The sequence below is a fragment of the Phascolarctos cinereus genome, unplaced genomic scaffold (assembly GCF_003287225.1).
Source record: "Phascolarctos cinereus isolate Bilbo 61053 unplaced genomic scaffold, phaCin_HiC Scaffold_5;HRSCAF=322, whole genome shotgun sequence".
NCBI lineage: Eukaryota > Metazoa > Chordata > Mammalia > Diprotodontia > Phascolarctidae > Phascolarctos > Phascolarctos cinereus.
The window spans coordinates 288,290,776-288,316,622 of NW_027555958.1; the positions used below are offsets into that span (position 1 = coordinate 288,290,776).

The 25,847-nt window shown below is 39.6% G+C and overlaps 1 protein-coding gene across 4 annotated transcripts in view; it reads right to left on the bottom strand.

The window, feature by feature from the left end:
* Positions 1–25,347, bottom strand: part of RNF157 (ring finger protein 157) — a 125,563-nt gene extending 100,216 nt beyond the window's left edge. For all 4 annotated transcript variants that reach the window (XM_021002576.2, XM_021002577.2, XM_021002579.2 and 1 more), the window contains exon 1: positions 24,966–25,347. In XM_021002576.2, the coding sequence (XP_020858235.1) occupies positions 24,966–25,053 (88 nt within the window). In that variant the 5' untranslated portion in view covers positions 25,054–25,347. The remainder of the gene's footprint in view (positions 1–24,965) is intronic.
* Between the last annotated feature and the right edge of the window lie 500 nt (positions 25,348–25,847).

Genomic DNA, 25,847 nt, shown 5'->3' on the forward strand with positions numbered 1-25,847 from the left:
TTCATTAAACATGCACACACACAATAACTGTATAACATCCAAAGCACAATCAGAAAACGAGGCAGTTTGGTTTAGTGAACCCAGAACTAGGTTCAAATCCAGGCTCATTGCCAATACTGCAACTGAGCCAAGACTGTACTGCAACTGAGCCAAGACTGCGAGGTGAAACCGTGACCTGGAACATTCGACTCACCTGACTTCATCAAAGGAGCTGCTCCTATCTGCTAATTCTCTACCTAGACTCATTCCCAATGGTCAGTTAACTCCCATTCCCTTTTATTCTGCCAATCTCAGTGATACTGAATCTCCAATACCCACTTCCCAATCTCTCATCTCTATCTACGTCAACCTTACTCAGTGCCCCACTCAGATTTGCCCGTCCCTTCCACTGTACTGTCTTTCCATATTTTTGTAAATCCACCAGCTCAACATTTCTTACACCACAACAATATTCTGACCCAATCAATCTGGGAGATTGTCTATAAGAGTTTTTTTCCCCAATTTTTCTGCATTCCCTCTATTCTTGGCTACATAGGTTTTATTTATACAGGAAAATTTTAATTCAAAATAATCAAAATTATCAATTTTATACTTCAACATTGCTCTCACCTTATAATATGGTTTAAAGTCTGAGACTACTGAATCTAGTTCCTCCACATCTTTTTCCCCTGGTTTCCTTAACATTCCTGACCCTCTGCTCTTACAAATGAACCCCATTATTATTTTTTTGACTCAGTAAGTTAATTTTTTAGTAATTTAATTGGGGTGGTATTACATAAATAGGTTAGGTAAAATTGACATTTTAAAAATTATATTAGCTTTACCTACCCATGCACAATAAATATTACTTCAATTATTTCCATCTAACTTTGTTTGTATGAAAGGTGTTTTGTGTTTATATTTATACAGTTCCTGGGTCTGTTTTGGCAGGCATACTCAATATATTGTTTTATACTGTATAGTTATTTTATATGGTCTAAAACTGTTGATTAATATGGCTGACACATAGTGTAGTTTCCCTTTTTTCCTCTTTTGTTTAATCTGATTTTAGCTTTAACTTCCTCTGAGATCATGATTACTATTCTTGCTTTTTCACATAATAAATTCTACTCCTGACCTTTATTTTATTTTTATGTGTATCTCTCATTTTTATAGCATTTCCTAAAAGCAACATATTGTTTAATTCAAAATTTTCATCTGCCATCCGTTTCTATTTATGGGTAAATTTATCCCATTCACATTCTAAACTATAATTACTTCTTGTGTATTTGCCTCCTTCCTATTTTTCCTCACTACTCTTTTCTCACTATTCCTATCCCTCTTTACTCCTCTGCTTTACTTCTACCCACTACCTTGTCCTCCTATTCCTTAATTTACGCCCCTTCCAAGAATCCCTCCTTTACATTCTCTCTGCACCCTATCTCCTTATCCTCTTATTTCTTTCTGAATTTAGAAGATGTTTATACCCTTCTAAATATGTATGTTGTTCCCTCTTTATCCCATTCCTGTTAATCTACACACTCTTCTATACCCCCCCTTCCTATTCCCTATCCCTCCCTTACTTCTCCCCTCTCCCTTTTCCTTTGTCTCTTACCGTTTTCTGAATTTAGAAGACTTTTGTACCTTTCTAATACAGATGTATTGTTCCCTCTTTAACCCATTCCTGATGAGAGTAGCATTCCAGAACTTCCCAACTTCCTCTTCTAATTCCTCTGTATCAGTTCCTCCTCTCACACATCATTTGTATGAGATACCCTTTTTACCTTTTCCTACATCATTCTGCTTTTTAAAATCATATCATACTCAGCTCTACCCCACTCTTTCTTTCAAACTACTCAATTACTAATGACAATCTTAGACATAAGGTTTACATTTCCACATTAAAAAAAAGCAAATGATGCGTCCTTATTGAGTCCATCATAATTAGTATTTAATATTCACATTATATTTCTCTTGGATCTTGTATGTCAAATTTTCAATTTAGTTCTGGTCTTTTTGCAATAAAATCCTGAAAGTCTGTCAATTCATTTAAAATCCATTTTTTTTCCATTCAAGATTATATTTAACTTTTTAAAAAAAGATTATATTTAACTTTGCTGGGTACGATATTTTTGGCCACTACCCCAGTCCTTTTGCTCTTTGATATATTATGTTCCAAGACCTGCAGTCTTTTAGTGTAGCTACTGCTAGGTTTTGTGTAATTCTAATTGTGGCTCTGCCATACTTGAATTATTTTTTCTTGTTGCTCTTAATATTTTTTCCTTAACCTGGGGGTTTGGGAATTTTTGGCTATGACATTTCTGTAGGTTTTCCCCTGAGAATCTCTTTCAGGCAGTGATCAGTGGATTTTTTCTACTTATACTTTCCCTTCTTGTTCTAACACTTCAAGACAATTTTCTTTATTTCTTGCATTATTGTTTCAAGATTCTTTTTTTTGATCATAGCTTTCAGGCAATCTGATCATTCTTATGTTTTCTCTTCTTGATCTGTTCTCCAGATCACTTGTTTTTCTTATGTTTCACATTCTCTTCTAGTTTTTCATTCTTTATTTCTGTTTTATTATTTCTTGATCTCTAATAACTTCACTGGCTTCCCCTTGCCCAATTCTAATTTTCAAAGAGTCATTTTCTTCCTTAAGATTCTGGATCTCCTTTTCTAGTTATCTGACATTCTTTTCATAATTTTCTTGTTTTTCTTGGATTTTTCTCACTTTTGAAAAAAAAATTTTCCTCAATCTCTCTTATTTGATTTTTGAAGTCTTTTTTGAGTTCTTCTATGAATTCTTTTTGGGCAGGTGACCATTTGGTGTTACTCTTTGTGATGGGAGAGGCTTTTTTTGCTTTGGTATCCTCCTCTGAAGATGAACCCTGGTCTTCTCTATTCCCATAGTAACTGTTTATGGTTGGGTTCTTTCTCCTTTGCCTCCTCATTCAAAAAAAATTTTTTTAGCAGCTTGTCATTATAATCACTTCTAATCTTGGCATGCAGGGATGGTGCCTCTGGCCTCAGGTCTTTCTTAATTATTTTTTGAGCTTTGTCCTGGGCCCAACCTCTGCACTACTTTCTTCCTCCAAGCCACAGCTAGGGCCCCCCAGCACACTATGCTGGAAATGCTCTTGCTCCCTGAGAACCCTCTAGTGGCTATGACCTTCAGGTCTCCCTTCTGGCCTGAAACTGAGACCAAGAACTCAGCTCTCCTGTAAGTGCCCATAGCCAGCAACATCTCCTCCCAACTGCTTCTACACTCATTAGGTGTGTGCGGATTCCTTCTTGCCCAGGACCACATCTCAGCAGCACTGCTGGGCCTGGCGTCCCTTTTCAGCAGAGACTCTCTCAATCTTCTCTAACTCAGATGCCCAACTCCCCTCACTGTCTAGGAACTGAAAATTCCTATGGCAGAGTCGAGGCTACCTCCCAACCCATCTGCCCCCAGGCCTCTATGCTTGATGTTTCATCAGAGTTAGCCTGGAGGTGTTTACACTTCACTCAGGCTGAACCTCCTTCCTGGGATTTTTCTTCAGATTTTCTCTGGTTGTCCCAGTAAGACCACTGTTCTGCCTCAATTTTTGTTTATTTTTGCTGCTCCATGTTGACCATGAGGTGCCATTTTGTCTTATTTATGGAGAAAATTTGGAAAGCTTTGAATTTTCTGACCTTTCGAATTTTCTGCTATCTTCCCAGAATCCTCTCCCCCCACTATACTCTGGAACTCCTATTCCATAACCAACAAACTTCCTTTCTTTTTAAACCTCTTCTCATGCTCCTTCCATCCCCTACTGCCCCCTTATCCCACACCATTACATTTCATCTTTTATATTACTAGTTATACCTCTCATGCCTCCTGCTTCACTGGTCCTAGAAGGGCAGTCCAAATATTTCTCACTTTCTATTGTCACCATCATTTAGCAATTTAATTTCTTGAATTTTATGCTATCCAAATTTTTTATCCAAGCCTGGTAGCTATTATTTTTCTTAATTAATTCAGTGCTGACTCACAATCTTCCTTTCTAACCTGAGACTTCAACATATATGTTGGTATTCCCTCAATCCTTAAGGGCAAAAAAAATAGACATTTGATGAAATAGAGGACTCTAAACATTCCTGATGAAAAGACCAGAGCTGAACAGAAAATATGATTTTCAAATACAAGACTCAAGAGATGCATAAAAAGGTAAATGGGAAAAAGAGATCATAAGAGATTTAATAAGGTAAAACTGTTTACATTCCTGCATTGGAAGACATACTTGTTCAAAGGAGACAGAGGGCATGGATGTAGGTTGACTATGATGGAATGATACAAAAAAAAAATTAAGGGGTGAGAAAGAGGGATGCACTGGGAGAAGAGGAAAGGAAAAGGTAAAATGGAGTAAATTATCTCACATAAAACAGGCATGAAATAGTTTTTACAATAGAGAGAAAGATGGGGTGCAGGGAGGTGGGCAATATTTGAATTTTATTCTCATTGGAATTGGCGAAAAGATGGAGTAACCTATACATTCAATTGGGTATAGAAATCTATCTTATCCTAAAGGCAAGTAAGAGGGGAGGAGAATAAGAGAAGGGCATGGTGTTAATAGAAGGGAGGGCAGATTGGGGGAGGTAGTGTTCAGAATAAAACACTTTAGAGGAAGACCAAGGTGAAAGGAGAGAGAGAGAGAGAGAAAGAGAGAGAGAGAGGGAGGGAGGGAGAGATACAGCAAAGGATAAACAGGGGGAAAATAGGATGAAGGGGAAAACATAATAATTATAACTGTGAATATGAATGGGATGAATCATATATGAAATGGAAGTGGATAGCAGAGCGGATTAAAAACCAGACTCCTTCCATATGTTGTTTACAAGAAACACACTTGAAACAGAGACAAACATGGAATAAAGGTAAAGAGATAGGGCAGAATTTATTTTGCTTCAGCTGAATTAAATAAAGGGGTAGCAATCATGGTCTCAGACAAAGCAAAAGCAGAAATAAATCTAATTAAAAGAGATAAGCAAGGAAACTGCATCTTGCTAAAAAGGTACCATGGACAATGAAGTAATATCAACACTAAACATATATGCACCAAAAGGTATAGCATCCAAATTCTTAAAAGAAAAGTTAAATGATTTGCAGGAGGAAGTAGACAATAAAACTATACTGGTGGGAGACCTCAACTTTCCCATCTCATTTCCCAACAAGATGAATAGAATTTTAGAAAAGTTAGATATGACAGGCCTCTGGAGAAAATTGAATTGGATAGAAAGGAATATATATATTTTTTTCTCAGCAGTACATGGCACCTGCACAAAAACTGACCATGTATTAGGGCATAAAAACTTCACAACCAAATAAAGAAAAGCAGAAATATCAAATGTATCCTTTTTAGATCATAATGCAATAAAAATTACATTAAATAAAGGGCCATAGAAAATTGATTAAAAATTAATTGTAAACTAATTAACTTAATCCTAAAGAATGAGTGGGTCAAAGAACAAATCATAAAAACAATCAATAATTTCATCAAAGAGAATGACAACAATGAAACAACATACTAAAATTTATGAGATGTAGCCAAAGCAGTAGTTAGGGGAAAATTTATATCTCTAAACACTTATATCGATAAAATAGAGAAAGAGCAGATCAATTAATCTGGCATGGAACTAAAAAAAAAACCTAGAAAAAGAACAAATTAAAAATCCCCAATTAAACACCAAATTGGAAATTCTGAAAATCAAAGGAGAGATTAACAAAATTGAAAGAAAACCATTGAATTAATAAATAAAACTAGGAACTGGTTTTATGAAAGAAAAAAATTAAAAAAAAATAAATAATTTTACTTAAAAAAAGAAGAAAACTAAATTACCAGTATCAAAAATGAAAAGGGCAAATTCACTACCAATGAAGAGGAAATTAAAGCAATCGTTAGGAGCTATTTTGGCCTGTTATATGCCAAGAAAGCTGACAATCTAAGTGAAATGAATGAATATTTGCAAAAATATAAATTGTCCAGTTTAACAGAAGAGGAAATAGAATGCTTAAATAACCTCATCTTATAAAAAGAATTGAATGAGCCATCAATGAGCTCCCTAAGAAAAAAATCCCCAGGACCAGATGGATTCACAAATGAATTCTGCCAAACATTTAAAGAACAATTAATTCCAATAACATATAAACTATTTAGAAAAATAGGCAAAGAAGGAGTCCTACCAAATTCCTTTTATGACACAAACATGGTACCTAAAACATTGTATCTACATCAGGAGAAGCAAAAACAGAAAGAAAACCACAGGCCAATTTCCTTCATGAGTGGTGATGCAAAAAATTTTAATAAAACACTAACAAGGAGACTACAGTAATGTATCACAAAGCTCATACACTGTAACCAGGTGGGATTTATACCAAGATTACATCAGCCTCATTGAATATATCAATAACAAAACTAAAAGAAATTAAGAAAAACTAAGAGATTACCTCAATAGATACAGAAAAGCTTTTGACAAAATACAACACTCATTCTTATTAAAAATACCAGAAAGCACAGGAATAAATGGAGCTTTCCTTAAAATAAACAGTATTTGTCTAAAGCCATTAGAAAGCATTATCTGTAATAGGGATAAGTTAGATGCCTTCTCACTAAGATCAGGAGTAAAGCAAGGATGCCCATTATCAGCTTGTGCTATAAATGCTAGCTATATCAATAAGACAAAAAAAAAAATTGAAGGAGTTAGAACAGGCAATGAGGAAACAAAAGCCTAGCCCTACCAGATCTCAAATTGTATTACAAAGCAGTATTCATCAAAACAACTTGGTACTGGCTAAGAATGGTGGATCAGTTAAATAGTTTAGTACACAATACACAGTAGGTAATGACTATAGCAATTCAGTATTCGATAAATGCAAAGATCCCAGCTTTTGCGACAAGAACTATTTGACAAAAACTGTTGAGAAAACTGGAAAGCAGTTTAGAAAAAAGTAGGTACAGAGCAACATCTCATACCCTATCCTAAGATAAGGTGAAAATGGGTACGTGATTTAGATATAAAGAGTGATACAATAAGCAAACTAGGGTAGCATGGAATAGTTTATCTGTCAGATCTATGGATAAGGGAAGAAATTTATGACCAAACAAGGGAGAGAGAGCATCATGGGATGTAAAATGGATAATTCTGATTACATTAAATTAAAATGGTTTTTGCACAAACAAAACCAATGCAGCCATGACTAGAAGGAAAGTAGAAAACTGAGATGAAATTTTTATAGCAAATTTCTCTGATAAAAAGGCCTTATTTCTCAAATATATAGGGAACAAAGTCAAATTTATAAGAATAGAAGACATTTTTCTATTATAAATGATCAAAGGATATGAACAGGCAGTTTTCAGATGAAGAAATCAATGCTATCTACAGTCATATGGGAAAATGCTCTAACTCACTATTGATTAGAGAAATGTAAACTAAAACAACTCTCAGGTACCACTTCATACCTATCAGATTGGCTAATATGACAGAAAAAGAAAATGACAAATGTTGGAGGAGATGTGAGAAAACTGGGATGCTAATGCACTTTTGGTGAAGTTGTGAACTGATCCAAACATTCTAGAGAGCAATTTGAAACTATGCCCAAAGGGCTATAAAACTATGGATACCCTTTGACCCAGCAATACCACTACTAGGTCTGTAGCCCAAAGAGCTCCCTCCCACTCCCCCAGAAAAGGAAAAAGACCAATACCTACCAAAAGATTTGTAGCAGCTCCTTTTTGTGGTGGCAAAGAATCGGAAATTCAGGGGATGCTCATCAATTGGGGAATGGCTGAACAAGTTGTGGTATATGATTGTGATGGAATACTATTGTGCTATAAGAAATGATGAGCAGGATGCTTTCAGAAACATCTGGATAGATTTACATGAACTGATGCAAAGTGGAGTGAGCAGAACCAGGAGAATTTTAGAACTCCAAATTTCAAAAAATGAATGTTAAAAATTGTTTTTACATGTAATTGGAAAAACTAAAATATTTTAAAACTAAACTAAAATAAAATGACAAGACTGACTTCTAAAAAAATTGAACATTGCTCCATTTGATGCCAATTTTTATGTAGCAAGTATATGTTACGAATTCCAGAATACACTTTTAGTCATAGTATCACAACAACTTCTATCACCTTTTTTAAATGCCTAATTAGACCAGTCTGTAACACTGGCTTGCCAGGCTGACTAAGTAGATGGGAAACTCAAGTATATTCCACTAGTTTGGTGATGTCTCTGAATTTGGATTTGAAGATTTCTGGGAAGAGGAAGCCAGAAGAGTTGATTCTTCAGATTGGTCATGGGAAAGGAAGGGTCACTTGTAGGGTCTCTATCTGATTTCTAATTGCTGGGTCCCCTCTCTTCCTCCTCCTCTTCTTCCTTCCCTTCCAGGATTCTGGAAGAATGGTGGCACACAGAACTGATGTGATACTTTCTACTGGCCCTACCCAGTTTCCTGCTCAGTTAGAGAAAGAAGAAATAGAAGGAGAAGAAGAGGTCTAACTTCTGGCTGCAGCCAAAACACTAGTGTTCATTTATTCTATTTGCCTTTTGATCAGTCTGTACACACATAACACACACACACACACACACACACACACACACACACACACACACATGACATTATCATGTCCTGCAGAGAAGCTGGAATGGGGAAAAGCTGGCAGCTGCCAAATCCAGGGTTGGTGAGATTAATGATGGCAGCAGGAAGAGATTTAGGAAGTGGTTTTGATCCTTTTAGGGAGACATGAAAAACATCCCAGCTTCACTTTGGGTGAGATACCAGGGTGAGTAGTATACTCTGATTCCATTTGGAAGTCCTACATGCAAGACAGATAATAATAATAATAATAATAATAATAACATCCGAGACAAGGATAAGTTTCACCCTCCCTCCAAAGAGGAGAGACTATTAGTAGAGATATAACTGCATCTATAACACCTGTTTCAAAAGCCATCTCCTACAAAGACTATAGTTACAGTTGATATAGCTTTAAGAACTAAACAGAATGTTTAATATTTGGCAGTTTTTGAAAAAAAAAGGGAGTTGATACAGGTTATTTGAGAGAAATTATGAAAAGAGAGAGAGAATCAGGTAAAACTTCTTTCTTCAAAGAAGTGTTTTAGCTGTTGTTTTATGAAGAAACGCTATAAAGATAAATTTATGAAGAGTGAATCTGGAGAGTGTTAAAAGCAATGACTTAACAGAAGCTGAAGAAATTGTTTTCCTGTCATGGCTGGAGACAAGCTGAAAAAGAAAAAGAGAAAGAAGAGGAATTTTTCTTTATGAAACTACTGCAACTTCTAACCTGTGAAGAGATTTTGTGATCCTGAATTGACTGAATGGGATATGACAATATATGTGTGTGGTGGAGGTGAGGGGGAGATCTGATCAAAAAGTAAGCAAAATTAATAAGGGGTTTTGGTCTCTGTCTCACAAGGTAATAATTTGAAGTGACTCTGGCTCTGATTGCTCTCACAGCTAAAACACTGTAAATAATTATTTTTGTCTATGCTATTATTGATCTCATTGTTAATAAATTGCACATTCATTAATTTAATATTTATTTAATCCTCGATTACTGAATTTGATACAGAGAGAAATGAGTTAACTACTTATGGGAACAGAATTTTCTCCAGTTTACTAAATAAAAAATGGGTACTGGTAAAGTAACAAGCTGAGGGGTGACCTCCAAGGGAGTGTGATCAACCTTCAACCCTGTGTAATCTTGTTCCATTTGGGTGGCTTGTCCTCATAAACCTGCTCACTCTCAGTCTCTCTCTGTCTCTCTCTCTTTCCCTCTCCCTCTCCCCTCCACCCCCCATATATATGTAACGCATCTAGGTGGCTCAGTGGATAGAATCCCAGACCTGAAGTCAGGAAGACTCATCTTCCTAAGTTCAAATCTGTCCTCAGACACTTACTACCTCTGTGACCCTGGAGAAGTCACTTAATGCTATTTGCCTCAGTTTCCTCATCTGTAAAATGTGCTGGAGAAGGAAATGGCAAACCACCCCTGTATCTTTGCCCAGAAAACCACAAATGGAGTCATAGTAGGACGTGACTGAACAATACAACATATGCGTGTATAGATATATGTATATATCCATATATGTGTGCTTGTATCATCTATATATACATATCTATGTACTTATCTATGTCAACATATACATTGACATCAATATAGATGATCTAGATATAGATATCTATACAGACCCCTAGACCTAACAAAGAGAAGCCCCTGAAGAAATCAGGAGCTGATCCTGGATAGGAACAGATTTCTAGGAAAGATTCTCTATTGTGCTCTACAGAACTGGGGCTTCCATTCATACTCCTTTTACAAGTATGACACTTTCCTACACATGGCAATGATACATGTGTGACACCCACTCCCACTTTTAACCTTTTTTGGTGGGGGAGACTTGGTTTATCCATCATGCCCAAGCTAGCCACTCTGGGGCCTGATCCCAATACTGATTGGCCAGAAACTTTGACCTGTTCTGTTTCCTGCCAGGGCTGGCTCACCTTGCCCTAGGCAGCCTAGTCCCCATTCCTATGCCCCTTCTCTCTGAAGCACACCACATTGGTGCCAAACTTAGCATGGATTTCCTGTTCCACTTTAACCCTATTGTGGCTCAAAGGCTGCACCAGCCTCAGCCTCCATGACAGCAGAGATTAGAGGTGTGTGCCCCTATGCTGGCCTTTCCAAGTCTTCTCATGCTTTACCCTCTGAATGTTCTGCAATTTAGTGATAAAGGCATTCCTGATGCTCCTGCACACAACACTCCACCTCTCAATTCTATGCCTTTTCATCAGTCGTCCCCTACGGACAGAGGGGATGGCCTCCTTACCTCCATCTTCGGGCTTCCTTAGCTTTCTCCAAGATTCAGTACTACTCCCACCTTCTGTCAGAGGCCTTGCCAGATATCCTTCCCTCCCTCCATAATCAAGGCCTTCCTTCTGAAATTACCTCCCATTTACACTGTGTGTGTGTGTGTGTGTGTGTGTGTGTGTGTATTTTGTATGGATATTGTTTACAAGTATTGGGGATTCCCAATCAACTTTAGCCTCCTGCAGCTCAAGACTGAGCTCAAGATTTCTACAAGCTCCAACCTCCTCCAGGCACAGGGATCACAAGCAGGCTTCACCACACTCAGCCCATCCAACTCCTTTAAAAGCTAAGAAAGAAAGATTTCACCACTGGGAATTAATTTTTGAAAGATCTTTTTTTCTTTTTTCTTATTCTTTCTCTCCTGTTGAGATTTATGTTTATTTATAAAAAGTTCTCTTAATCTTCTCATGATCAAGATTTTTAGTGATGATCTTGAGTTTCAAGCTTTATTCTTAATGCTGATCAGAAGAAATTGTTTCATTCACTTTTGTCATTTTATGTCTCAACTGTTTAATTTTTAATATCTTTGTGCTTATTAATTGACTTTTTCTAGTGTTACATGTTAAATACTCTTTTAGTTTTTGTCTTGTTTCTTTTGGTTTTGCCTCTATTGGAATTTTCACCTCCCAACTCTGGGAATTCATTTTTATTTTGTTTTTTTTTTTTTATTATGAGTAGGTTATTGCTAATCCAGCTCCTTTTAAATGTACTTCCAGTTTTGGTGGGTTTTTTTTGAGGTGCATATTTTGTACACTTTCTAATACTGCAATTTTTATAGGTTTTGTGTCAGGAAAGCCCTACTTTTCTTTCCAATTTCATATTCAATTTTATTAGGTGTTGTCCTTATCTTCTTAGAAACATTTCTCAATTCCCATAACCTATCTGGGGCAAACATAAAAATACTGTTATGCAAAATGTTCCACGGATACAATTAATCAATACACTATGTTGATGAGGCACTATGTTTACATGGCTATGAGCATGAAAGTGTTTTGCTTTCCTGCATGCTACATGGCTATGTGCTTTATGCTGATAAGTGAAAAAAATATTGTTTTTTCATTATTTTAAGTTTATTTCTGCTGCAATGACACCAATTTTCATTCACTGCATCTGGCCTTTCTTCCCATTATCATAGTAGACCTCTGCATGCTTGCTGACTTTGCTGATCATCTTAAACATGGAGCAATCTCTTAAAGAGATAGATGCTGAAGTAGTTAAAATGTGTGGTTACATTGTATTGAAAGTCATAAAGGTGGGGCAGCTAGGTGGCTCAGTGGATGGAGCACCAGCCCTGGAGTCAGGAGGACCTGAGTTCAAATGTGATCTAAGACACATAACACTCACTAGCTGTGTGACTCTGGGCAAAGTCGCTTAACCCCAATTGCCTCACAAAAGAAAAAAGAAAAAAATTCATAAAGGCCTCCTAACATTAGAAACTGCAGATCATAAGACTAAAGAAGACACTATTAAAATATTGAAAAGAAATGTGAAAGACTTGGAGTATTGCTGAGTAATTAATTTATATCAGTATAAAGCCAGATGAGGTCATTCTGGAAGTGCTTTGTGAATTACCTGAAACATTTGGTCATTCAAACACTCATGATAATAGGAGATAATATGTGGTAACCAATCTATAGGCCAACCTCCAAGGATAAGGACTGCACTGAACACTGGGAGTTCTCCTGAAATAAGGCATTTCCTAAGGCTTTAGGGTTCAAGGTTCTTTTGGATCCTTACTTTTAGATCCACTGTGTTAGCTATTCTTCCCAGCTTTGTGTCTTCTGTAAGTCTAAAGAGCATACCATCTCTGCCTTTATCTGAGGAACAGACAAAAATGTTGATAAAACTGTTAAAACAGCACAGGACCAAGCACAATTCCTGGAAGCACTCCAAGAAATCTTTCTGCCATGTTGACACTGAACCAGGAACAACTGCTCTTTGAATTCAGCCATCCAACCAGTTCTAAATCTATCTAATTGTATTATTGTCTAGTCCACATCTCTCCATCTTTTCCACAAGAATAACATGAGATGCTTTAGCAAAAGCTTTGTTAAAATCTAGGTAAACTATAAAAAAAAATTTTCCCTTGTCTACTGGTTTAGTTATCCTATCAAAAAAAAAAAAGGAAATTAAGTTAATTTAGCATGATCTGTTCTTGATGAAGCCATGCTAGCTCTTTAGAGTAGACTGTCACTGAAAAGGTCAAGGCCTATGTGTATAGAACAAAACCCCAAGTGTGGATCGACAACAACCCATTCATTTATATTCAGACCAGTGCCCAACTGCATGCCAGATATAGGTAGCAGCATTATCCAGCTCTGAATTCAGCATATGCCACAGACCAGGGAAGACAAATATGGATGCAAATGCTCTCTTTCAAAGGCCACATGACAATAAAGTTACAGTAACACCAAAATAAGATATAAAAGCTATATGTAATACCCAGGGACCAGGGCTAAAATGAAGTGGAAGTGTAACTGAAAGCTTGGGTTTTTCACCTGATGGCACATCCAACAGCATAGGTGAATCTCATTTCCATGAAGCAACTTTCTTTGTTCCAGTATGTGAATGACTGGCAGTATGTACAGATGGATGATGACAGACTGACAGAAATCGTACAAGCTAAGGAAAAAAAGAAGTGATGCTAGAACATTGCAGTTCTAGCCACTGGAAGGTAACTTACTGTTGAGACAATAGCAAAAACTGGAGCTCTATAATGGAATGTTGTATTGAACTGTGACTGATCCAATGTACGGTATCAGAAAGCAGTTGCTACCACACAAAGCATAACACTCTGTAGCCATGAAAGCACTGTATGATGACTTCAAACATATGGATCAAGAGAAGACCCTGGAGCTAGAAAGAAACAGATTTTACTTACTCAAGATAGAAACAGATGTCACTAAGAAGTATGAAACTTGTGCAATGTGTACAAAGAAGAACATTGCAAAATTACGCTAGGTGTTTGGAAAATAAAAGCACTGGCAAACCTTGGGAATCTGACTGCACTGACTTTTTTTTAAAAAATTAATATTTTATTTTGTCCCCAGTTACACATTAAAAACAATTCTAACTTTTTTTTTCAAATTTTGAGTTCCAAATTCTCTCCCTCCCTTTCTCCCCTTCCACTGAGAAGACAAGCAATCTAATATAGGTTATGCATATGCTATCATGCAAAATATATTTTTGGGGCAGCTAGATGGTGCAGTAGATAGAGCACTAGATCTGCAGTCAGGAAGACCTGAGTTCATATCCAGCCTCAGACACTTGACACTTGCTATGTGACCCTGGGCAAGTCACTTAATCCCATTGCCTAGCCCCCCCCCTCAAAAAAACACATATTTCCATATAAGTCATGCTGCAAAAGAAAACAGACCAAAAAAAAGCCAGGAAAAATAAAGAAAGCAAAGAAAAAGTATGCTTCAATTCGCATTGAGACTCCATCAGTTCTTTCTCTGGACATGGATAGCATCTTTCATGACAAGTCCTTCAGAACTGTCTTAGATCATTAAGAATAACTAAGTTATTCATAGTTGATCATCACGTAATATTGTTGTTACTATATACAATGTTCTCCTGGTTCTGCTCATTTCACTTTGCATCAGTTCATGTAAGTCTTTTGCACTGACTTTTTATCTTTAGAAGGAGATAGTAAACATCAGTCCTCTCTTAATCCTGAATGAACATTTCACCAGGTATGTAAAAGTATGGTCAACCAAGAACAAGAAATTTTCCATGCTTGCTAAAATACTGTGGAAGAAGCATGCCTCAGTATATGGATTCCCTGCTAGGATCTATTCTGAACAAGGGAAAGATTTGAAAAGCAAGTTATCCAAGGAAATGTTGCCTTTGGCAGATATCACAAAATCTAGTCTAATACTTTACCACCCACAAGATACCCACAACCTGAGTGTTTCAACCACATACTGATAAATACATAAGGAACTCTAAAACCAGAACAAAAATTTCAATGGAGTCAACATGTAGCATTTCTACTACATGCATTCAACTCTACCAGGAATGATTCCGTAGGCTTTTCACCATACGTGCTGATAACTGGGCGAGAGTCACACCTACCTAATGACTTATACTTTCTGGCATTTCTAAGAACGAAGATGATATAAATACACAAAACAAATACATATCTCAACTGAGAGAGACGATGAAAGAAGCTTATCAACTAGCCACAACTTCTGATCAAAATAGCTCTAACAGAAACAAACCACCAGTTTGATGCCCAAGTTTGTTGGTCTGTCAAGACCTCCAACAATGAAAAGGTTTAGTTAAGAAAATATGGAAATCAAGGGAAACAGAAATCATAAAATCAATGAACCTAAACCATACAAGGCTGCTGAGAAATTGAGTATCCTATTTGCAGAATAGCCTCAGCAAATAGAAGAGACCCTGTAAAACACAATTGCCTGCAATCACTTACTGCAAAGAAAAGTTAGACATTCTAATGAGCAGATGAAGAAAACAGCTTAGCTTAGCTTAGCAGACTGGGAAAAGGAGACTACCCATCAATTATATAAAAACTATCTGAAACTGGTACTGGCTCTAAAAGTGAAAACTTCTAATAAAGGAGACATCGTGTACTCTTACTCAACAACCTCATCTCAAAGTGAAGGGACCTCCAGTTCACACAGAACGAAATGACTGAACCCAAAGGCAACTGCTTTCTTGCTTAAAATTTAGCTAGAAAAAGGATCAGCAAACTCCAGTCCATGGGCCCAATGCAGTCCAACATCTCATTTGTTTAAACAAACAAACAAAAAAGATTATTTGCTTGAGTACTACGGATACACATGTAATCTAAAGATAAGCATGCAATATGTCCTGCATGTAATTTAGATATTTAGTCACTGAAGTGTTGTGCAATGCTTTTTTATTGTGCTATGTTTATTGCATGTATTTTATTTTTTATTTTTATTTTCAGTTCCAAATTTCCTCTCTCCCTTCATCCCCTCCCCTACCAGGCAAGAAATACTATACCCATCATATATATATATATATATATATATATATATGCATATAAATCATGATTAGCTAGGTGGTTCAGTGGAAAGACTGCTGGGCCTGGAGTCAGGAAAACTCATCTTCCTGAGTTCAAATCTGGCCTCAGACACTTTCCTACCTGTGTGACCCAGGGCAAGTCACTTAATCATGTTTGTCTCAGTTCCTCATCTGTAAAATGAACTGAAGAAGGAAATATCAAACCACTCCAGGATCTTTGCCCAGAAAACCCCAAATGGAATCATAAAGAGTTAGACATGACTGAAAATGACTAAACAACAATTACAGATATGTAGTCATTCAAAACACATTTCCACACTAAACATGTTGCAGGAAGGTAGGGGGGAGGGGAGGAGAAGAAAGAAAAATAAAGAAAGTGGGAAAAATATGCTTTAATATGCATTCAGAATTCATCAGTTCTCTTTCTGGAAGTGGACAACATTGTCATCATGAGTCCTTTGGAATTGTTGAGGATCACTATATTGATTATAGTAGCTAAGTCTTTCATAGTTGATTATCGTTACAATATTGCTATTACTGTATACATTGTTCTCCCAGTTCTACTCTATTTTTTATCAGCTCACATAAGAATTCTCAGGTTTTTTTCTGAAACCATCCTCTTTGTCATTTCTTCCAGAACAACAGCATTCCATCACAATTACATACTTCAACTTGTTTAGCCATTCCCAAATTAGTGGGCATCCCCTCAGTTTCTGAATCTTTGCCACCACAAAAAGAGCTGGCTGTAAACATTTTTGTACATTTGAGTCCTTTTTCTTTTTCTTTGATATCTTTTGGGGTACAGACCTCGTAACAGTATTGCTGGGTCAAAGGATATGTTGCATGTATTGTTAATGCACATCTGTTGCATTTGTTCCACAAACCATGGAATGATTACCTGGAACATTAGGAAAATTATGCTTGTTATTTTAAAGTACTGATATTTGTATAATTGCATATTTCAAGTATACCCTGGCTCATTTTTTTTTAACAAGGGACTTCAAAATTCCTGACCAGAGGGAGGAATGTAACTCTAGCTTTTTGGGCTCCCTGCCCAGATGGAGTTGCTATGGAGATATTAGGCTCACGCAGATGCTTTTCCAGAATTCATTAGTTTGGTGACATTTCTTTGAACTTGGCTTTACAGGCTTCAGGGAAGAAAGAGAAAACAAGAGGAGTTCACTCTCATCTTGTGTCTTGCAGGAGGAAGTGCCACTGATGGGTAGAGTTGTGTCTGATTTCTAAATGTTCTCTCCCCAACCCCACTCCTCCAGGGCTCTGGCAGGATGCAAAAGGAGGATGGAGGTCCTCAAAACTGATGGAATACCATGCTTGCTTCTTGGCCCTAACTTGCTCTTGGCTCAGTTGGAGAAGGAAGGGGTAAGGAAACAGAGGTTTAATTCCTGGCTGCAACCAAAGCATCCAGTGCCTCATTTGTGCTGTTTACTTGCTGATCATGTCCTCTTCAAAACTCTCTCTCTCTCTCTCTCTCTCTCTCTCTCTCTCTCTCTCTCTCTCTCTCTCTCTCTCTCTCTGTCGTCCTGTGTCTGATTATAAACAAAGAAAGTTTGGCAGCCACCAAAGCTTTATCTGGTGTGAATAATAACAGCAATGGGTACAAGAGAGATCTATGAAGAGATTTTGATCCATTTAGCAAAATAAGAGACACATGCCTGATTCAGAGCAGGTTGACTGCTGCTGAGGAGGGAGGAGTAGACAATTATCTCATTTGGAAGTCAAACATGAAAGAAGCACATTTGTTCCATGTATCATGGAATATTACCTGGGACACTAGAACAATCACCCTTGTTATTTTAATATCATACCCCTAGGCAAGCATATCCCAAATCTGAACTCCATAGAACTAAATTGTAGTCTTACACACTTAAATCTTGTATAAAATTAGTACCTTGTATTCTCCAATAAACAACAGATGAGCAGCCTCAAGGATATAGAGAGAGAAAAGCACTACTTTTCTTTAAGTTGAGAATTAAAATACATTTTAATTGTCCTTGTGGTCTTTTCTCCAATTCTTTCTAGGTAGAAATAACATGACCTGATAATATTTCATCATCTGGATTCTCCTACCAAAGTGGGACATGCCTGAATAAAAGGATCCACCTCAGCAATGCCATGACTCTGTTAAAGTGCATATAAGCAGTTAGCAACAGAGGACCCACAGAACATACTTAAATGATAATACAAAGCAAAGCTAGCTAGCTATAACAATATCAGTAGGCTTCATGGTCAAAAATAACGAGATCCACAGCCAAATAGAATAGAATAATGCTATAATCTGCTTTCTGTGTTATCCTAGAAATGCTGAAGAAACTAACTCCCACTATCCCTTCTGTTTCTCCAAAAATTATTTTCATGCATTTCTTAGCAAAGATTAAAAATGTATGTAAGTAAATATATCTATTTAAATTTAATTTAAACTACTTCACTGCCAAATTCTCCCTACCACAGGCTTTTTTTTTTTTACATTTTTATGGTTAAAAATCCCAGATCTATGCATCAAGCCTTAGTCTTTCTCCTGAGCACCAATTCTGCATCACTGTTGCTGCTGCTGATCAGTTGTTTCAGTCAGGTCCAACTATTCACGACCTTATTTAGGCTTTTCTTGGTAAAAATACTGGAGTGGTTTGCCATTTCCTTCTCCAGCTCATTTTATAGATGAGGAAGCTGAGGCAAACAGGGTAAGGTGACTTGCCCAGAGTCACACAATGACTGAGGCCAGATTTGAACTCTTGATGATGAGTCTTCCTGACTTCAGGCCCAGCACTCTATTCACACACATCACCAACTGCCTATTACACATTTCAAAGTGGAAGTTCTGTAGCCATCTCAAACGTAAACCCTCTCCCATAGAACCGACCTCTCTGTTACTACTGAAACTACAACACTCTTCCAGTCACCCATATTTGTAACCTCTGCGTCAACCTTGATACCTCATTCTCCCTCACTCTATACGTCCAATCAGTTGCCAAATCTTGTTGTTTCTCCGTCTCCCTCTCTTGCATGTCTCCTCTTTATTCACATAATCTATACTCCGTTCAGGCCCTCATCACTTGTTACCTAGGCAACTGCAATGGCGTCCAGTGTTGATTTTGTTGCCTTGGGCCTCTCCCCTCTCCAATCCATCCTCCACACTGCTACCTAAGTAATTTTCCTAAACTGCATATCTAACCATGTCATTCCTCTCCAAAATAAACTCCAGTGTCTCCCCATTACTTTAAGGACCAAATATAAACTCCTCTGTCTGGCATTTAAAACTTCACAAATTGGTCCCTTTCTACTTTTGTAGTCTTTTAACACATTACTTCCCTCCATCTCTCATCTCCCTGGTGCCTCTGCACTGACTATCCCCTAGGCCTGCAGTGTTATGCCTGCTTTCTGCCTTTTGGAATCCCAAAATGCCAGTCAACTTAAGAAAAGTTCACCCATTCCAATATCAGATACAGAATGAGAAGACATCATGAGAACTACAGCTCAGACTCCTCAACAAGCCAAAATGCCTCCTTGTTTTGCCTGAGTTCAGTCACAGATTTTACCATTTCCTAACCCCTGCATGATTCATTAATATCATTCAACAAAAATCTGTTTCAGCCAACTATGGGCAATAGACTGTGATGAAGTTCAACTAAAGATGAAACTTTTCTAAAATTTTGTAAAGACTGGTCAAAAGTCATGCTGGAGGCAAAAGATAAGCAATGGGTTTAATTGCCAGACCTAAAATAGATGTGAATATGTACACACATTTTTTCTTCAGAGTACATAGCACTTTTGCCTACTTGACACAAGAAATTCAGCTTTATAAGCCTACTTCTGTACATAATTATAGCTACTTGTCTAATTATACAGCCTTCCCTTCAAATGACTCCTACAATTAAGTAAACCCAAAAAGGCTAAGAGAGTTAGAGGCAGAACCAAACAAGTGTTGTAGAAGTAACACATAGTAAGTTCCCCACCATATAAGCTAAATTACTTTCCCCCTAAAAAGTACTGAAACTGTCCTTGAGGTTTAATAATTGCCCATGGAACTAAGTAAACCCTCAGGTATTGACATAGATAGCTTCCTGGTTGCTTAAATGAAAAAGCTAGAGCAGAAGTCAGGCGTTTCTCCGTGGCCTGACACACAATTTTGGCCAGTGCACCCAACATGGCCAACCCAGAGGCAGGGATGCTGTGCCCAAATGAATCGATGCTCTATCTTTTGACTATTCTTTCCATACTATGGCTAAATACCCTTCTTTTTGTTAACTGCTAGGTAGTCTATGAGTGTCTCATTTCATTCTGAATCTGAACCTGAACCACCAAACTGGACTGAGTCAGGCATTTGGCAATAGTGGACTATTTGGCAATAGTGTGACTCAGAGGAAGGGGAGCCATGAGTGATTAGAGGCCCTTTACACAAAAGCCCTACACCCTGTGGCTTTCATGATTCAGGCATTGCTTCTATGTGCTGGCCATATTCCATGAGGCCTACCCCACTGACCTGGGAGAATTAGAGAGTGAACCATCTGTAGGCATTCAGCAACTAGAGACAAACATGAATGAACTCGAATCTTTAAGAGCCCTACTCTGAAGATGATACATATTATAAACTGTTGTTAGTTGAATTTGTCTATTTTTTTTTAAATTTGGGAGTGATAGTGATATCCAGACCCAAACATTGTAGTAAGCCTGGACCCTCTCTGAAGACTAGAGTTTGGGGATTATTTAAGAACTGTGCTAAATGAGTGGTTTGGGACTTTCTGTATAGAAATTGGGAGGCCACTGGGAATTGCACCACATGCACTCTGCTGGAATTCTATGGTACAAGGCACTGGGGGAGCCACTTGAAAAAACAGTGCTTAATCCTCCTCTGAACCTGAAGAACCTTTTCAAAAGTGAGGATAGGGACAAATGTGCTAATTGCACCAAAGCTAGTTAACTGAGGATTGGAGGTGGCTACATCACTTTAAAAGGAGAGACAACTTTCCTCTAGTTCCTGTGAAATGTAACTAACTGCTCAGTGAGCCCCAGTACAGGCCCTGGATACCGTTTTCCCACTCTTGTAAAAATGATAACTGCTTGCACATAGCAGCTAGAGGACATGTGCTAGCCTAGAGGAGTTTCTGACTGTATTATTTGATTTGTATCTCTTTCTCTGAGTACAGGTGAGCAATCCTGAGATGGAAATTCCTTGCCTTGTTATTAGTTAAGAAATCAACAGCTCCTGGACCCTTTAGTAAGAGCTAACTAATGAAAAAAAATTACTCATTCATTCATTCATTCATTCTGCTGCCAGAAAGGATAACCACTAACAGAGAAAGGAGCACAAGCCCTGATCTGACTGGCTAGAATCCCTTGTAGTAGCCTGAGCCATCCTGTGTAGCTATTCCTAATCTTACCTATGTGGTAGATCATCCAGGAGCAGTAACACTCAGTCTATGGCACTGAGAGCTGGTAGCGCAGCCCCAGTATAAGGGTGCAACACTTGGCCCAGCAAAGGAGAAATGTTGTCCACTGTGGCATGCAAACCCTGGCACTGGGTATTTCTAGGCCCTTACCCAGGAGGACAGAGGCAGTTCCCACAGTAGCATTCAAGTCCTGGTACAGGAGGGACAGTACTCAAAATCTATCACATAGAGGTAGCAGCCCTACAGAGCTCTCAGGCCTGAGAATAAATAGATAGGCAGTGTTTGGCCAAAATACAGTGGGCAACGGAGAGGTCCCCAGAGCAGGCAGGCCCACTGAACCCCCTTTGTTTACTGTAATCTGAAATTAATAAGGCCCTTCCGTTTTGCTGCCAATATAGTACCCAGTAGTGAATGAACAATTCCTTCTCAGGAGGGGCTTTGAAGACCAAGGGGTAAAATTGTTGTGAGGTGCATTTCTTTCTGGCAACAAAGGGGAAAGATAAAAGTGTACAGCACAGATTTCTAAAGTAAAGGTCAACAAACTGCACCCTGTGGGCCACATCTGACCCACAGACCATAATTTACTGACTCTTAGGCTAAAAGAACAAAGATTTGGTAACTCCCCCCTCTGAATTCCCAGGGAGGTAGAGGTCCTGGCTAGTGGGCTGGGAGACATAGGGAGTGAGAGAGAGAGAGAGAGAGAGAGAGAGAGAGAGAGAGAGAGAGAGAGAGAGAGAGAGAGAGAGAACGGTGGTAAAGATAAAGGTCGTAGGAATAGCACCTGTTTATGCAGACAGGAATGATCCTTTAAGGGAGCAGGGAGGTCATTTGGCTTACTTGCCACCTGAGGCATAAAATGCTCAGCCAATGGGTATTTAACATAAGAAGTTTTAGTTGAATACCCACTGTACTGCAAGAATATCTTTCTGACCTAGTGTGGCCATTTCCATGGAGAATGTAAATGCATGGTGTATACGGTGGGAGAGGAGAGAGGAGATGAATTATCATCTTTTTAACCTTAGGAATTATATTCTTTGTCATTAATAAAGTCACTTTTATTGCATTTTGTGGTCTACAAGTCTATCACTATATTCTAACTGTGAGCCTAATCACTCCACTAGCCTCCTTAAGGCCTGGCCCAGAATAACAGTGAGTTTTGGCATTGACTCTGATACTACAATAGTCTAACTGCAAGAGTGTGATGGCCTCTTAGCTACCTTAATACAAATGATCCTGACCCATCATATGGACTGGTGACTGTGCCAAAAATATCATCTGAGCTATTCCCTTGATATTCTTGGTGCTTCTCTTGCCACTGTCCATCATGAGTCCTACTGTGAGTTGTAACGATTTAGCGTTACCTACGACATGTACCAGATCCAGGACTCTGCCCTAAAGAGGCGAGATGAAACCTCGGACTTCTGGTCTTCACTCCTTCATACCATGTCACTCTTTCAAAGGGCCATTACATTGCTGATAATCTTTCTATCTTTTGTTTTTCCATTCCTCATCTTTATTTCTTTTCCTCTCCTAGGCTTTGCATCCCTGAAGTGGAGTTTTCAATAAAGGTCCTATCATTTAAGTTGTGAAAGGTCTCCTGAAATATTTTTAGGATCTTTCCACCAAGGGGTGAGATGTGGTAGGAGTAAAAATCTAAAATCTCCATCACATAGGCTAAGTTAGTTTCTCCCTAAAAGGTAATGAAACTGTCCTCCGTACTTAATTGGACTAAGACTCTAGTCACTGACAGCTCCTAGTGGGCTAAGTACAACAGCCAGAGGAGAAGTACAAGCTTGCCACACACTTCTAACTAGTGCATCTGCATAGCCAACACAGAGATAGGCACATTGCACCGAAATGAAATGATGCTATATCCTTGCTGACTATCTTTTTAAACTTCCTATTGTTAAATGTTAGAATGCCTATGAGTGATTCCTTTTATTTCACTCCTGAACGAACCTCTTAACTGTCCTGAGTCAATGTGGTCCATAGCAGGTAAAATATCCTTTTTCATATTACCACCCCAACATTAATATTTATATTTATATTGTTCAAGACATATGTCCTCAGAAACTACTTTAACTCCCAAATAATGCTTTCAAAGAATTCTTTTCTGCTTTCAAGGCCTTATACAGGTACAGATATATCATTTAATCCTCTCATATGTAACTCTGTGAGTGATTATTCCCCTGAGGCATCAACACCTAAAGTTCAGCAAATCATTTCTAGCAATATAAGTGAAATGAAAAAATTCACAGGTGTTTCAACACACTAAATCCAGCTGTTCTATCTAAAGGAAAAAAATATGCACCTTTAAATCTTCTAAAAGCCATACTTCTTTACAAAAGAAGCAATTAGGCAAAAGTCTGTTAGCATGTCATTGACCTTGACTAAAATGGCTCTCTGCTAACAATATTCATCTCTGCAAGGATTCTCTGGCACAAAGGCAGAGAGGATTAGAGCTTTGCCAAAACACTCCACGGGGATGCAGGTTCATTGTCTGGTCCCTCTCTCACCAGGCAAAAACTGGACATATTGCTGAGAAACTGGCTTTTCCGTGTCTTTAATTCAATAGGTCTGTATTCAACCGAAAACGGGAACATCTTGGACTACGACTAGCACTAAGAGTCCTAGCTAGTCCTGAGCCAAAAGAAAGTGGTAGCAATCTTGGCCCTTGAAGATTATGGGAGCCCTGAGCTAGTAAAGTACTGGTCTTGCCCAACGGCCATTTCTTCAAGGAACCCTATGATCCTCTCAAGCCTCTACCTCTTGCACTTAAAATAAGGTCAATTGATTAACTGCCTCTTGGAACAAATGCAGTACTTGAATTTGTACAATTTGCATGCCTACAGGCCACTCCCACCTCCTTACTACAAATGTGACCACACTGAGTAAAGCCACTCAGAGAGGCTTTGAGGTCCAGGGATAAGGCAAATATTTTTAGGAACTAAGATTTCTGCTAGCTTCTCCTAACAAACCATCTCCTGAAAATGCTTTGGCTTGCAAACTGTGTCCTATCTCTCTCCTTCGGCAGGTAGGGAGATTTTTCCGAATAAAACTAGCCCGAACCTGTGCCACTTCAGTAATCGCTGAGGAGCTTGTATGTAGACACTGAGTTGCATAGTACTGGGTAGCCGCTTTCTGTACTAAGGAATGCACTGCCTTAAACCCATCAAAAGAAAGAAGGAAAGGAGGGGATGATGAGGGGCCTGAGGTAGGGAGAGATAGGGGACTGGAAGGCAAATGCTTATCGTCCCATTCAATATTGGGTGACAACCCAGATGCAGCTGATTCTTCCCTTCACTAACACCAACTGCACCGACCCGGCTCCAGTTTTCTGGAAATCATCACCATTCAGTGACAGTGACAGGCAGAAGACGACCCTGATCAGGACCCCACCTCTTCCCTGGGGGGACTCACTATCCTGAACCCCGCTGGAAGGGCTCTGCCCCTCCCCCTGTCTTGGTTACCCCATCTTGGGAAAAGCCGGACAGCAGGGTGCTCCAGCATCCCCAAATTCCAGGCCCTTGTTCCCTCCCCCACACAGGACCCCGACCCTGGAACTCCCTCCCCGAGCCCCTTCCTTGCCCCCAGCTGCCTGCAGAGGTCACGCCCAGCTCCGCCCTGGCCCCCGGCTCCCCTCAGCTCTCACCGGACTTGGGCGGGTAGCGGTACACGGAATTGGACGGGATGTCCACCTCCTCCACGCCCGCGTGCTGCCTGCTGGTCAGGGCCCCCATAGCCTCGGGCGTCTCCGCTCGGGGCCCCGGCCCCGGTCCCCTCTACCCTAGGCGCCCGCGCTGCCCGCCCAACCTCAGCCTCGGCCCCTCAGACGGAGCCCGGTGCAGCAGGGGCGGCTGCCCGAGGCTGCGGGCTGTGCCGGGGAGCTACGGCTGTGGCGGCTGGCAGCCCCCGGGGCGCCCCGCACCATCCTCCGCCCGGCACCGCGGAGGGGCCTCAGCCGAGCCCGAGGGGCTGCGGGAAGGAAGGGGGCGCCGCCGCCGCCGCCGCCACGGCCAGGTTCGGCGTGATGTCAGCGACTGCTTGCGCGGAGAGGACCGCGGCGGCTCCAGCCAATGGGGAGCCGGGGAGGGAGCGCCCCGACCCCGGCAGCCAATGGGAGGGCGGATGCAGCAGGGGAGCCGGCGGCGCGTGCCACCAGGCAGGGAGCCTTGGTCCATACCCCACCCCTCCTCCCACCCCGAGGCTGGGACAGGGGTGGGAGGCCCGGGAGGTCCTCCGGGACACGCGTGCGAATGAGGAGGAGGACCGGGAAGAGAGCAAGGAGGAGGAAGATGGGGGGAGGAAAAAGGGAGAGAGGGAAGAGGAGGACGAGGAGGACTGAGCAGGTGGGAGGAGAGACAGAGATGCTCAGCTCAGGTCCCGAGCCAAGAGGGTGTATAATTTAAGTGGGGCGGAGATAGGAAGAGGGCAATCAAGAGACCGCATGAGAGCAGACGAAGGGGTAGATGGTGAGAAGAAGAGGCAAGGATGGAGAGGCTAAGGCGTATGGATGTGGTAAAGAAGAGTCGAT